A 12,783-nucleotide genomic window follows, 5' to 3' on the forward strand; every position below is an offset into this window, starting at 1 on the left:
CCCTTCGCTTAAATGTTGATTTTTTGACTTAACGCGACCGTGTCTTCCCGGCTACCGTTCTCCTTTGCATCCTGACGAGAAATTTCCTCCCAGCTGCACGTGTGTCAACATCTTATGTAGGCTATATCCACGCTGGGAACAATACATTATCTATAAACAGAAATTCTACCGATACAGTAGAACGAGACTTTGAAAAACAGACCTGTTTGCGTGTATCCACGAATTTGAATCTTCACAAAGCGATAGTTTGTTTTTGCTCGAGAGAACAGCTCGTTCATCGTCGAATCATCCTTCGGCGTCCTACTTTCCTCTTCGTTGTGTCTCTGAAAAACTAAATGGGAAAAAAAAGGAACAACCTCCAACAGCGATATATAATTACGCGTCTTCGTGCGAGCGTTTCGTTAAGAAGACACGACCCACACTTTTCCTAATGATCTTCTTCGTGGAGTCGCATTTAGATCGCCGGTACAACCTCTTCATCGCCCTTTTGGATAACTCTGGAGTACCCTTCACGTTTCGTCAGAGCATGCAGCCTGCAAGTCATTTGGACGAGCATCCACTGTGATTTGTCAGCCGGCCGTGACACGCGATAATGCGTTCTGACTGCTGCCGAATCCATGGAGACAACGTATGGTCCCTCTCATAGTTTCACCGACAGTTCCTTCCGCACCGGAGACTTCGATGCGCGGTAAGAAAGTCCGATCAAATATTATTACCTGATATTCTATAACAAAGATTAGAGGAAAGGGTACGAATATGAGGTATATTCATCTTATTTCTCTGTATCCAAAACGGGGAAATTTAAAAAATTATGAAATTTTGTGAATATGTAAGGAATGTAAATATAAAGGATTAAAATGCAATTTTCGTTTGCTATTCCGTTTTTATCTTCTTAAAATCTCCAACATATTCGCAAAGTTTCATAATTTTTTGAATTCCTTGTCAAAATGGTCATAAGTAGAAAAACCAGTTATAGAAATTTGGGGAATTTCATACGGAATGTGCTCTATAAATACAAATATTATAAACTTCACGAAACTTCTACGTTTTCAATTTTTTTTAACAGGAGACGGTGTTACTTTTTTATTTTACTTATCATAATACTTGATATCCCATATTTCATATTCGTACCATTTTCTCCACTAATTTCAGTTTCTTGCAATTTTCTTTAAAAATTACAGGGTTTTTTTAAATTGGATCTATAGATTGCATAATTACATCCTTAACAACACTTTATTCATTAACAAACCCTCAAAGGGTGCACCATATCAAAATGTACTCGTTTCGAGTAAAAGTTTCTCAATTAATTCTCACTTCATTCATCTCATTCACTCGTGAACACTATATTAAAGTTGCAAAATGAAATTTTGCAATGTTCCTTAATGTTTATAGGTACAAGTATCTACACAAGCGCGATCGATGACTCAGGAAATGTAGCTCACTAGGTCTCTAGTATTTGTTTAAAAAAAAATGATATCTTTTAGGGTAGTCGAAAATGGAGAGTAGATCTCACGCGGTGAACGTTGAAATTTGTTTGTTAGCCTCGTTGTTATTCGTCGGGTTCACTTGCTCCGTAGTCTTGTCTTTCGACCGATCTGTCGCCTCGCTCGGCTCTTCCTCCTTGTCCACGTCCACGTAATAAACGTACCTGGCCGCGTAGCAGAGCAACAGCATCTCGATTAACATCAGCGCGTTTTGGGTAACTGAAATCGGACAGAGGAAAGTAACAGTGCTTGTCCGTTTATCTCATCTCGCGTATGGAAATGTTATGGGAGCCGGGTCTGTTCACGAACCAGTTTACTGGGACATTCAAATTCGTATTCGTAAGCTCAACTTCTTGGAATCTTAAGTGGAACACGAAAACTGTTACCTCGATCGAAAGCCAAGGCATTAAAATTCGTATTCAAAAATTTTTTATAAGATTGTCTTCCAATTTATTCGGAGGTTCGTTGAAAGATAATTACAGGGTTATATGCAAATATCTCGTATCCCGAACGTAATGACTTGTCATTAACCCTTTGATGGTCGAATATTTTATGGAATCTGTGACGTAAGATTGTAACATTACCTCTCTAAGTGTTTCAGCTCGAATACAATTTTTTGAAAATATGTTTTAGGAAGCTTTCGAAATATTACCATTGGCATAGATTTCCGGTGTAATTGGCGGATTGCACGGGAACAGTCCGGTCCGAGGTAGACTCTTAACGATGAACGCCTGCAGCTTGGAAAACAGCAGTACCATCTGGGAAACGGCGGTGTTTCGATGGAGTTTTGCCTCTGTGAAAATGAACACAGGTCAGGAGCGTATACAGGCTGGGCCATGCAACTGTTTCAGGTCATAACTCAATTATTAGCGCATTCACGAAAAAATGTCAGGGGAGAAAGATGAATGGTTCGAAGAGCGCTACATCCGTAGGACCTTCGATTTTTTAAACTGCAAACAATTGTAACATTTTTTAAAATGGAAATACATTTTTTTTCCTCTGTTGATTCTAAGTAAAAAAGTATAAGGGTTGTATGGCATAAAAATAATTAGTCTTTCTTCTCTGGCATTTTTTCGTGAATGCGCTAATAAGTGAGTTATGAGCTGAAACAGTTGTGTAGCCCACCGTGTATATCCATTAACGCCATGGGTCAACGGACAATGGGTCTTTCCAGAACCTCGGAAATCGCTTCCTGTCGCGCGTTACTTGTGTGGTCCTCCCTTGGATAATTGCCAGCTACGGTAGACTGGGTTTCCTCTCTTATATTCTGCCTTCAATTTCATGCTTCCCTCACGGTTGAGAGAAAATTGAACGTTCAAATTTGATTTTTCAAGTTCGACATCCCCGAGCAACAGTGTTGAAAACTACTTCACGCTTGCATGTTCGAATAATTTGTTAGAGACAGGAAGAAGAGATTATGCGAGGTCCTTCTTCTCAATTACGCATGGATGATTTTTACCTGGAGCGACTTCGTGAAGACTCTTCATGGTTATCGTCAACCCGTATATTCCGACAAGTATACTCGCTACGGTGAGTGGTTGGAAACAGACACTGTATTGGGTTATCAGGCTTGGCTCCTCGATGGACATGAAGAGGAATATGCAGTAGATCAATCCCTAAAGTCGATAAAAAAGTTTTTAAATTAATACACATAGGAAGATTTTCATTATTTATTATATTATCATACGAGTCGCCTATTTGCCAAATCGATTAACTTCAAAATTAAAAACAAAATGTAAGGAAATTGATAAAATATTCAAAGTTAAGCATCAATCGAACGCTTTGACATTAAAATTTTAATTGCTCATATTAGAAAGAAATCTTATACCATCACAAAGGCAATAAGTAAAACGCTATAAAAAAGATTATCTAACGCAATCAAACCATTATGTTTGCTAGGAACCTTCAACGATACCAAGAAAAGATACGTTCAAATCACCAGTAGCAAGGCGATAGTTGGCTCGGAAAAAAGGCGTCGGATACGAAAAAAGTGAAGGCAGAGAAGAAGAAATAACCTGGATAATAGGAAGTTGCAGGACTACCAACCGCAGCCAGGACAAATTGGTGTCAGTCATTTGAAGATTTGGAAAGGGCAGACAGGGCCAGCAGCAACAAGGGCCGACTTTCAGCATCAACGGCGGTGAATTCGTGACGATTTTGAAGCCGACGTAGACGAGCAGCAGATAAAGCCTGTACAGGGCTATCGTGAGGAAAATTTGAGTCAGGGCTTCCGATAGCAACTGGGTCCTGGAAATCATTTAAAGAGCGTCAGTGCGATAATGAATTAACCATCGAACCTTTAAACTAAAATTCGAGCCTTCTCGATAGGAAAATAAAGAAGGACTTGGATATCTTTTCATAACGAATGCTGGAGACAGGGAAATATCAATGGAATTTTCGTGTCGCCCTGTTTGCTATCAAAAGAACCCATCAAATTTTCGACATCGACGGCTCAGGTGCGACACGGTCAGCAGGACAGCGTTATCTCGGAAAATCAAAATCATTAGTCGCACAGGACCGAGACCCTTTATTCGTTTCATCGTTAAAAAGTGTCTCAAAGGTCTGTCCTCTGCTTCTCGCAGGACATTCGATCGCGTTTCCGCTCCTTTTCCCGTGTCTCTTAAGTGGATTTTCTGGTTTATTTCACAGAAAATCTGGACAAAGGACTCTTAGCCCTTGTTAAAGGTCCTCAGTCAATTTTTCACCATGTCCTTCAGGATATTTTCAAATAAATTTTGCCTTTTACCTTGGTATTCCAATCGCTGTTAAACTGCAGACACTGGCGACCGGGTATACCAGAAGGATCATAATGGCGTTGGTTTTGTAAAATCTCGCCTCCTTTTGTTGAATAACATTGTAGCAGGCGTCCACTGCGAAGTAGAGTGTCAGGGTTGAAAGCACCGCTCCGAAACTTACCAATCCTATGCCAAATGCTCCCAAACCTAAGAGAGAATAGAATAAAAATTGCAACTAAAATTTTAGAAACAGCAAAGCCGAGGGATAAATAATTGTTAAAAATATACGACTGTAAACGAAGAATCGCGAAGGAATAAATTATCTACAATGTCTGCAAAAATTGCTTGGAAAATATTTTTCCAGTGCAGTTTGCTCGAAGTCTGATAACGATTGCAACTGTTATCAATTGGATCAATACACTCATTACATAACGATATCTTCGCGGAAGCTACGGTCATTGTTATTGAATTAAGATGAAAGGTGAATGACCGGAGCTAATATTTATTTTAGATTTCGGCTCGAATCATCCGACAATATTATGCATCCGCGCATTCGATGCAGTTGCATTCTCTCCGTATCGCAATCGCGCAGCTCGTTGCAAAAGAGGATTACCTTGTACAACTTGGCTCGAGGACGATATCCGAAAGAACGAGAAACAAAAACGGACCCTATGGAAATTTCCCTTTGATACCGGCCAATTTACGCGGACGATTTGCTCGCGTCGTTACATTTCCACCGAGCGTGTTGCCGAAAAAACGAGGATCAATTTAATTCGGCGAATTAAATCGATCGCTGGGTTGCACGATTATATTTATTTATTCTATGTTAACGACACGTTTTATTTCCTCGGTACGGTGAAAACCCTCGGTGCCGCATTCAGAGCCATCCCCGATGTTAAATACGGAACCAGTTTCGATTGCCGCCCGTTCATACGGGGCTCGCAGGAATTCTCGTTTAACGTTAAAAACCACGGTTTCGTTCTTTCCTTCGGTAACGCGCGTTATTTAACATTCTTTCCGTATACTTTGGTAAGGTGAACACATTTTATGAAACGAGGCTGAAATAATTGTTCCTGTTCCCTTCACGTGAAATTATTCGCCTGGGCACGATTATTATTCCCCGGCTAATTGCTTTCGAGGAAGTTTCATGGATTTTATGTGTATACACGTAACGATTATAGTTGTTACGAACTTCGAACGAGACTTTCACCGAGCTGCCCGGTTCTGAGCATGCGTCGTAGATCGGCGCACGTGAAAGCTTTGACGCTAACTCGATTAAAACAAAGGCACTTGTCAAATATAATATTCTTATTAATGTACGAGCTATAATATTTATAAAATATGGTATAAATTTATCTCTACACGAAAGGAAGAAGAATGGTAAAAATTTTTACTCCGAGTGCTGTTGCAAAATGTTACGAAAATGGCACTCTAGAATGTTTCGTAGTTTACTTTCTAATAGTGGTAACGGTAGCTTCGGTACGTAACAAGATGTTACGACAGACCCTTTCACCAAATTCTGCGTAAAGATTTATTTAAAAAAATTTCTTCCAGAAAAAATTTTATAATTCTCCAAATTTTATGTTCTGTTTATTCTCAATAATTAAGTTATGTTTGTAGCACAAATTGAACGTCGAAAGTAATTTATATGGAATTTCTTAATTACCTAACTATAAATTTACAAGACTTACTTTCTATCTGTTCCGTCGCCGAAGGCACATAACGATGGTTGCAGCTAAGATTCCTAAAGGAATTCACTAAATTCTCGATTTCGATCTCCATCCTGGAACTTACAGTAGTCCCTCGCGATGCAATTTCGAAACAGTCCCTATGTACGATTGATTTCCGTCTTGCAAGCCTCGACAACGGCTGAAACGAGCTGGCGGTGTTTTAAAAACGAACAGAAAGGCTACAGCACCTTAGCCGGTTAACAGTGAGAGAGTGAGTCCCCACTTTTACCATCGTTGGATGTTATTGCAACCATCGGCTGACAAATCAATAGCGCCACGATTACGTTTGTGTATCTTATAGTTTGATTCTTTTTCTTCTCTACTTCCTTGCTATGACACAACTATTGTCTAATTCATTTTTCTATTTTAGATAATCTCTCTGCAATGTTCGTTGCTGCGAGCCAACAGTTATAAATACAGCCAGATAACCATGTTTAACTGCTGCGAAGAAATTGTTGTGTTCAAGGTATTTGATTCAATTTTATTTGTTCTTTAGAATTAAATGATTTATAATTAATAGAATGTTGATTTTTAATTATTTGAAATGGTATAAGAAACTTAATTTGCATAGCGTTAAGAGAGAAAATTGTATTATTATTAAGTAATTAATTTAATAAGCTGGATAACTGTTGTATTAGGCTTTTTTATACGTTCTTTAATTTTGTATTTATGTGCTATTTGAAAACGGTACTGCTGGTGGCATCTAACGCTAAGCGGGAAAATTAGCCAAACAGAATATTACGTTTTTTGAAAAAATAAGCGACTTTTGGACTTTGATTATGCTTGCAAATCATTCTATGGACATAATGTAACATATGTAATTTCACCACAGTTTGCCTAAAGTGTTTAAATTGAAAATAAGAAAAAATTGCGCTTAACTGACACTCAAGTGCTATAGCCATCTATCGGTAGTGCCTTAGAACTAATTTTGCCGCAACTCATTCCAGTACATTTTTCAATTTTCAATTTAAACGCTTTTAATAAATTACGAGGGCATTATCTTTATTCTAGTTTATTTATAGCATACATTGCCTCCACTAGCAAGGTTTAAAAATCGTTCATTTAAAAAAAAAATGTAATTTTCTGCTTGGTTAATTTTCCCGCTCATTACTAGATGGCAGGAGTGATACAATTTTTAAATTGCGCGTCGATATAAATTTAAAAACACAGTAAAAGACTTTAAATGAAATTTTCAAATTTAGTAATTCAATTATTTAACAATAATACAAAGTCTTCAATTATTTCTAAATAAAATAAAATGGTAATGCTTAATATTTTTATTTAAGTATTCAGAAACCCATTGAAGCCTTAATTTTTTTTTAAACTAAAAATTTTGTTCATAGTTAAATAGAAATAATCACCGTCAACAAGACACGTCATTCATTAATCACGAATCGATGAACAAGCAACCGGTTTCGTTGGCTACTTTCTTTCTCCTTGAACTTGAAACAACAATCCACCTTTCTATTTCGTATCAGCGACGTGACGAATGCGTGTGCATTACTGGATGCTGTGTCGAGGGGGTCGAAAAAGTTACGGGAAATGACAAGCTATGGGTTCACCTGCACCAACCAGGTGAACAGATGAACCGAGCTGTGTGCACGAGGACGGTCGAGGTGAAATAAACGGGTGAGATAGAGAGAGAGTTCGAAAGTAGGCCTTTAGTCAGTGTTCAGTCAGTAGTCAACTGCGTTCTCAGACGATTGGTTGTCATAATGGTAAGTTTCTCAGTGCTTCTCGTGTCACTGTTCCCGAAATTTCTTCCAAACAGCAATTACTTAAATGAAAAGCAATTAAAATTCATTTTTGCCTTTCTGCCATTGAAATATACTAACACAAAAAATTAATGAGGCGGGAAGTTGAAGTGTTTCGCTGATTAAATGAGACATTATGTGTTATAAGATTCAGTGAGATTGTTTTTTTAATGGAACAGGAAAATTGCAAGTGTTCATGGTTCTGTGGGCTTGAAAGCAGTAAGGATTCGGTTCTTAATGGTCGTAAATGAATTTTAATTGCTGATTAATTTTTTACGGAATTCTGCAAAGCTTGAAATGCTTCACAGAAAATTAGTGCAGGAAATTCGGATATCGTAGTGTGATTTTATAATGTTTTAGTTCATCCAAAAGAATGAATGTGAAATCTATTTCATAAAATCTCAGCTTTCTAGAAACCAGTTCTGGTGTTCGAAAAATTGGTCAAAATTTACGAATTTCGAAAGATGTTGCAAGTATAGATTACAGAATCACTGAACTCGGAGTAAATGCATTAAGATCAAGTGTTCGAAGTCGAGAGTCACTTTCGTTTTCGAGAATCATTCAGCGTGTCTAATTTCGCTATTTAATGTAACGACCAACGTAACACCATCTTCAGTTACACGAAACGATCATAAACTTCGATTCTTGATGAGACATTCTTCCTGTTTTCCTCCAAGTTTAATCGAGGAAAACGAAGTCCTCGGTCACGATACACCTTCGTGTATCTAATTCCGTTTTAATCCAACCGGAAAATAATGGTTATTCCAGAAACGAGAGCATAACTCTGAAAATGGTATCGGGTAGAAAGTTATTTTAAACGAACAGGAAATGATAGAACACGAAAATGAATATTTTAAAAAGAGGTTCATAGCAGACCACCTGATTATTTCATATCAGACAAGGCGTTGTAATATCTTTTTTCGATTATTACACCGTGGTGTAATAAGCGTGACAGGAAGACGTGATTATGTTATCGTGTAATTGCATTCGTGTTTTCTATTCAATACTCCAGAAATGGGTCATTTTTAACCTAAAAGGAGGGCAAAAAAGAAGTCCAGTGCCCTACAGTGGATTATAGCTAGTTTTTCTTTTTAAAAGAACACTCCAATCATACATTTTTAGATTTTCTATTTAAAAATAGGTGAACAGATAGACTTTCTCAAACGTTCGGTTTAGTCAAGGATATTTTGCAAGAGTTCCTTTATGAATATGAAAGAGACACGTTACTATGCTGATTACAATCTTTCCTAGATATTCAAAAGAAAAATCTCAATGATAAAAGCTAACATTGTTGAAAAAACACCTCTACAGCGTCTCGTCCTAAATTAATAATTGATGATTCTAGAGATGATCTTATTTTTTACTGGAAGGTGATAGGCGAAGAGCGAGTGACGTGCATGGAACCGAATGTAGGTCAAACTTGTATGATTATTACAAGTATAAAACGTGTTTCGATAATTCAGAATCAATTCCACAGTTTCGATCACAGATTAATAATTAAATTGCAAGGGTTGTTCAACCGAAGAAATTCAATTTGTACAATAATTGTTTGCGCAGCTTGCGGTTTTCTGTCTGCTGCTGCTGCTTGCCCTAGGTCACTGCCAGGACAATGATCTTCCATCGGGATACGAGATCGAGAGTTCGATCAACCGTACGATCGAGGAAGTCGAACGACAGGTTCGCGAGAACCCGAAGCTGCCCCGTTTAACCAGGCAAGAAATAGTCGGCATCCTTCAAAACATCACGTCGCAAGACCTGAACGCGTACAAGGACAAGGAAAAACTAGAAAAGGCGAGGAGGTTGTACCAAAGGGCACTGATGGTCGTTCTTCCCTACAACGCTGAAGAATCCCCAGGAAATTTGAACGATTTGTACACGAAGCCACCGATGACTCAAATCATACCTGATCACTTGAAATCAACGAATAACATCGAAGACAATGAAGTGAAGAATTTCGAAACTTCCGAGCCTTCAGTTATGGAGAACCTTGTATCAACTGAAAATTTCTATAAACCAACAACGAAGGACATTCAGTCTACAACGACAAAGAATAAATACAAAAATCATAGAGATACTTATTCCGAGGTGCAAGATAAACTTCCTTTAAAGGATACTCTGAAACTGGAGTCTACACCTGTCAGGTTCTCCTTCAACCTGGAGAACCTTCAGAAAAATTCCTATACCACAGAGAAGACAACGACGATGAGGTATCCAGTGTACAGAGGCAACGGAGAGAAGAAATCAGGTATAGAAGTTGTGTACAGCACCAGTGTCACTGAAGAACCCTTCACGAAATCAGTTCCCAAAGAGATCATCGTCGATCTGGATCGATCGAAGGCTACTCAGAACGTATTGACCTCCAGCCAATGGCGTTACAACGCACCCCCGAGTACCTTGGAGCCAACTTTGCCTTCCAACGTCGAGAAGCTTCCATTTCTTCCGACCGTGAACGCGGAGCCTGAAGAGCCAATCGTGTCCTCTACTAAGAGATCAGAGATTCTTCCAAACGACCGAAGCACAGCAGAGCCTTTGATTATGCGGACCGAAGGGCCGACCACCCTTTACGTGACACCCATGTCAACGGAAACATCCCCAAAGGTGAAGTACAGCTCCACCTACTCGTTGAACTCTGCAGGATTTCGCACAGCTACGACTAGTTCGACGTCTATGAGGCCGGAGGTGATGGACCTGTTGGAATCGATCGGTCTCAGGCCGGATAACAATAGCAACGTGGAGGATATTTATAAAAAGAACAAGGACATGCTGGAGAGGAATCCTGAGTTGAACAACATCGTCCAGACGACGATTTCAGGTCTGAGTCCGGTCGGATCGGACACTCCGTCGATCCTCGATCAGAATACCTTCGAAAGTTCAGGGTCTGTGATTAAAAAGGGGATGGAGAACTTAACGCCGGAGGTGCGGTTGTTGTTCCAGAGGTTCGGTCTTCAGACGTCGAATCTGGACCAACCTAGCATTACTACTACCCAGAGGATCGCTGTTAATTCGAATTCTTACACGAATTTCAAGCCTCTGCCTACGTCCAGCGTGAAGGATCAGGAGATGAAGGAGTTCCTGGCCAAGTTTGGCCTGGGTGTCGAGAACAGAAGACAAAAGTCGATGGAGTCTGTGACTAAACCTCCATCTCTGATCGAAGCTGTGCCTGATAGCATGAGAAACGTTCTGGAGAACATGGGCTTGATTTCGAGTAGTCAGAAGAAAATGAGGAATCCTCAGAAAGTGGTTGAAGACATGGAATCGACGGAGACGTCTATGTACCATGTGTTCAAGCCTCACGAGGTGAAGGTGGGGGATGAAAATCAGAGAAGTAAGATCAATGAACTTTTAGATACCGTGAAATTGGTCCAGCAAGGAAAAGCTGACATTCAGAATGTAAGGAAGGTGGCTAATGATCTGATAGAGTCGACGAAGACCCTGAAGGAGGGACCTGACCCCCTGAAACTCGAAGAGATTATCAGAAACTACAGCAAGGAGTTGAGGAACGAGGTGAAGAGGCAAGAGGAACAGGAACAAGGAACCACCACTACGGAACCAACGACCGTTTCATCGATTACTACGACTGGTATTAAGAAATTTATGATTTTCCTTTTGGGAGGCTCGGAATTCTGGGTGCGAAAGATCATTCAGGGACTAACGACACTTCGAAACACGCTAATTAATATATATAATAAGATGAAACTTGGATCTGGTTAATTATTTCTGGGATTTTCTAATTTCCTCTCTTTTTGTGATAATTTGTATATAAATGTCGGAGTTCTTCTGGGTCCTCTTAGATTTCTCTAGTAAAAGTAAAAGAAAGAGCGATCTTCCCTAAAAAGGACAATAGTCGGGGAAAGATCGATGAAAACTTCAGCTTTAAGGCGACTGAAGCGATGCCACGACTTTCTACTCGCTTGTTTAATATCATTTTCCTAATTGTGAGAAGCAGGCATTAATTACTATACCTCATTTCAAATCTGTAACTAATGTCTAAGGGAAAGTGGAGGAAATAATAGCATCATTAACTCAATTTACACTCATTCAATTATAAATCGAGTTCCTTATCGAACTTTCTTTAAAATCGAACACCTCTCACCTTTGTAAATAAACTCACGAAAGAATAGATAATTTCAAGAAATTCATCACCGTCGATCATCACTCAATTTTCGAACGGAAGGTGTTAGAACGGTGTTTGAAAAGTAGTTTCACGAATGAAACTTGTCAACAGAATCGGCAGAGACCACCTTAACAGCGTCGACCAGCGGAGATTCCACGAAATCGGCGTCCGATCAGTCAGCCGCGGACTCGAGTACATCTGCTTCCGAGGATTCTTCATCGTCCACCATCTCGTCGTCCACCAGCAGCTCGAATCTAATGGCTCTGGAGGAATCCTTCGGTGGAACGACTCGCGAACCCGATCCCGCTCTTCCACCAAAACGAAAAACTGGTCTCTATTTCCTAGTGGACTGGAATACGTTCTTGGAAGTCGGCGAGGATGAGAAGGAGAAGATCAATCTGAGATTTCAACCGAAAGTTGGCGACAGAACGAGATTCTTACCCGTCACAGTGCCTTAAATTTAATTGCTAAGTGTCTGTTAATTACTAAAAAGGGTGTAGAAGGATAAAATGGCGAAAATTAAAAATTTCATATCTTACTCTGTCCAATGCAGAATTATTAAAAATCACATAATACACTGAATCTATAGGACTTGCAAAAATTTAAAATATTTTTCAAAAAATAGGTCGAAAATCTGCCCTGTTGAAAAATTTGAAAAAAATTAAAGGTAATAATTATGCTAATATTTAATGTAAAAGTAAAAATGTAGTCAGCTTAAGGGAATTTTTAAACATTTGATCCTGCTACACCTTTTGTTGTTACACAAAATCACTCCTTTGCAGCAAACGGGTGCAACCTCAATGGAGGGGATGATTATCATAGAACCAAGAATCAAACATGTAAATAGAGATAGTAATATATTTTCTGTACATCGGTGTAATTATTACAGTAACTGCAATTTTATATTTTCTATATTTTACAAATATTTCATTATCAATCCAAAAAATATTTGGCTGGTTTATACGA

General features: G+C 39.0%; 2 protein-coding genes and 1 long non-coding RNA gene across 4 annotated transcripts; 2 read left to right on the forward strand and 1 right to left on the reverse strand.

Moving 5' to 3' along the window:
- Nucleotides 1-556: 556 nt before the first annotated feature.
- On the forward strand, nt 557-2,999 carry LOC117601198 (uncharacterized). Its single transcript, XR_004580617.2, has 3 exons — nt 557-688; nt 2,118-2,295; nt 2,884-2,999. It is a non-coding gene; the product is annotated as an uncharacterized LOC117601198 (long non-coding RNA).
- LOC117601194 (organic solute transporter subunit alpha) lies at nt 675-6,177 on the reverse strand. The gene is made up of 6 exons (XM_034317654.2): nt 5,911-6,177; nt 4,231-4,426; nt 3,500-3,731; nt 2,944-3,100; nt 2,137-2,277; nt 675-1,703 (listed from the first exon to the last, which is right to left on the reverse strand). Exons 1-6 carry the CDS (start codon nt 5,999-6,001, stop codon nt 1,510-1,512), a joined length of 1,011 nt encoding a protein of 336 aa, XP_034173545.1. The 5' UTR covers nt 6,002-6,177; the 3' UTR covers nt 675-1,509.
- Nucleotides 6,178-6,376: 199 nt separating this feature from the next.
- LOC117600235 (uncharacterized) lies at nt 6,377-12,772 on the forward strand. 2 transcript variants are annotated; one of them, XM_076690017.1, is made up of 3 exons: nt 6,377-6,415; nt 9,261-11,283; nt 11,929-12,772. In XM_076690017.1, the coding sequence occupies exons 1-3, from the start codon at nt 6,380-6,382 to the stop codon at nt 12,273-12,275; spliced, it is 2,406 nt and encodes an 801-aa protein (XP_076546132.1). In that variant the 5' UTR covers nt 6,377-6,379; the 3' UTR covers nt 12,276-12,772. The 2 variants fall into 2 exon arrangements, with proteins under 2 accessions (XP_076546132.1, XP_034171254.2); XM_034315363.2 differs by lacking the exon at nt 6,377-6,415 and adding an exon at nt 7,298-7,667.
- The last annotated feature ends 11 nt before the right edge of the window (nt 12,773-12,783 follow it).

This window comes from Osmia lignaria, chromosome 9 (genome assembly GCF_051020975.1).
Source record: "Osmia lignaria lignaria isolate PbOS001 chromosome 9, iyOsmLign1, whole genome shotgun sequence".
Taxonomy (NCBI): domain Eukaryota; kingdom Metazoa; phylum Arthropoda; class Insecta; order Hymenoptera; family Megachilidae; genus Osmia; species Osmia lignaria.

Bases quoted from the DNA above. Each gene is read 5' to 3' on its own strand.
- LOC117601194 (XM_034317654.2), bottom strand. From the start codon at position 6,001: ATGGAGATCGAAATCGAGAATTTAGTGAATTCCTTTAGGAATCTTAGC. The intron at 3,101-3,499 runs GTTATTTCTTCT...TATCGACTTTAG, and splicing joins TGCAACTTCCTATTATCCAG to GGATTGATCTACTGCATATT. The intron at 2,278-2,943 runs GTAAAAATCATC...TCATTTTCACAG, and splicing joins TCTTCACGAAGTCGCTCCAG to AGGCAAAACTCCATCGAAAC.
- LOC117600235 (XM_076690017.1), top strand. From the start codon at position 6,380: ATGTTTAACTGCTGCGAAGAAATTGTTGTGTTCAAG. The intron at 6,416-9,260 runs GTATTTGATTCA...TTGTTTGCGCAG, and splicing joins AAGAAATTGTTGTGTTCAAG to CTTGCGGTTTTCTGTCTGCT. The intron at 11,284-11,928 runs GTATTAAGAAAT...ACTTGTCAACAG, and splicing joins TTCATCGATTACTACGACTG to AATCGGCAGAGACCACCTTA.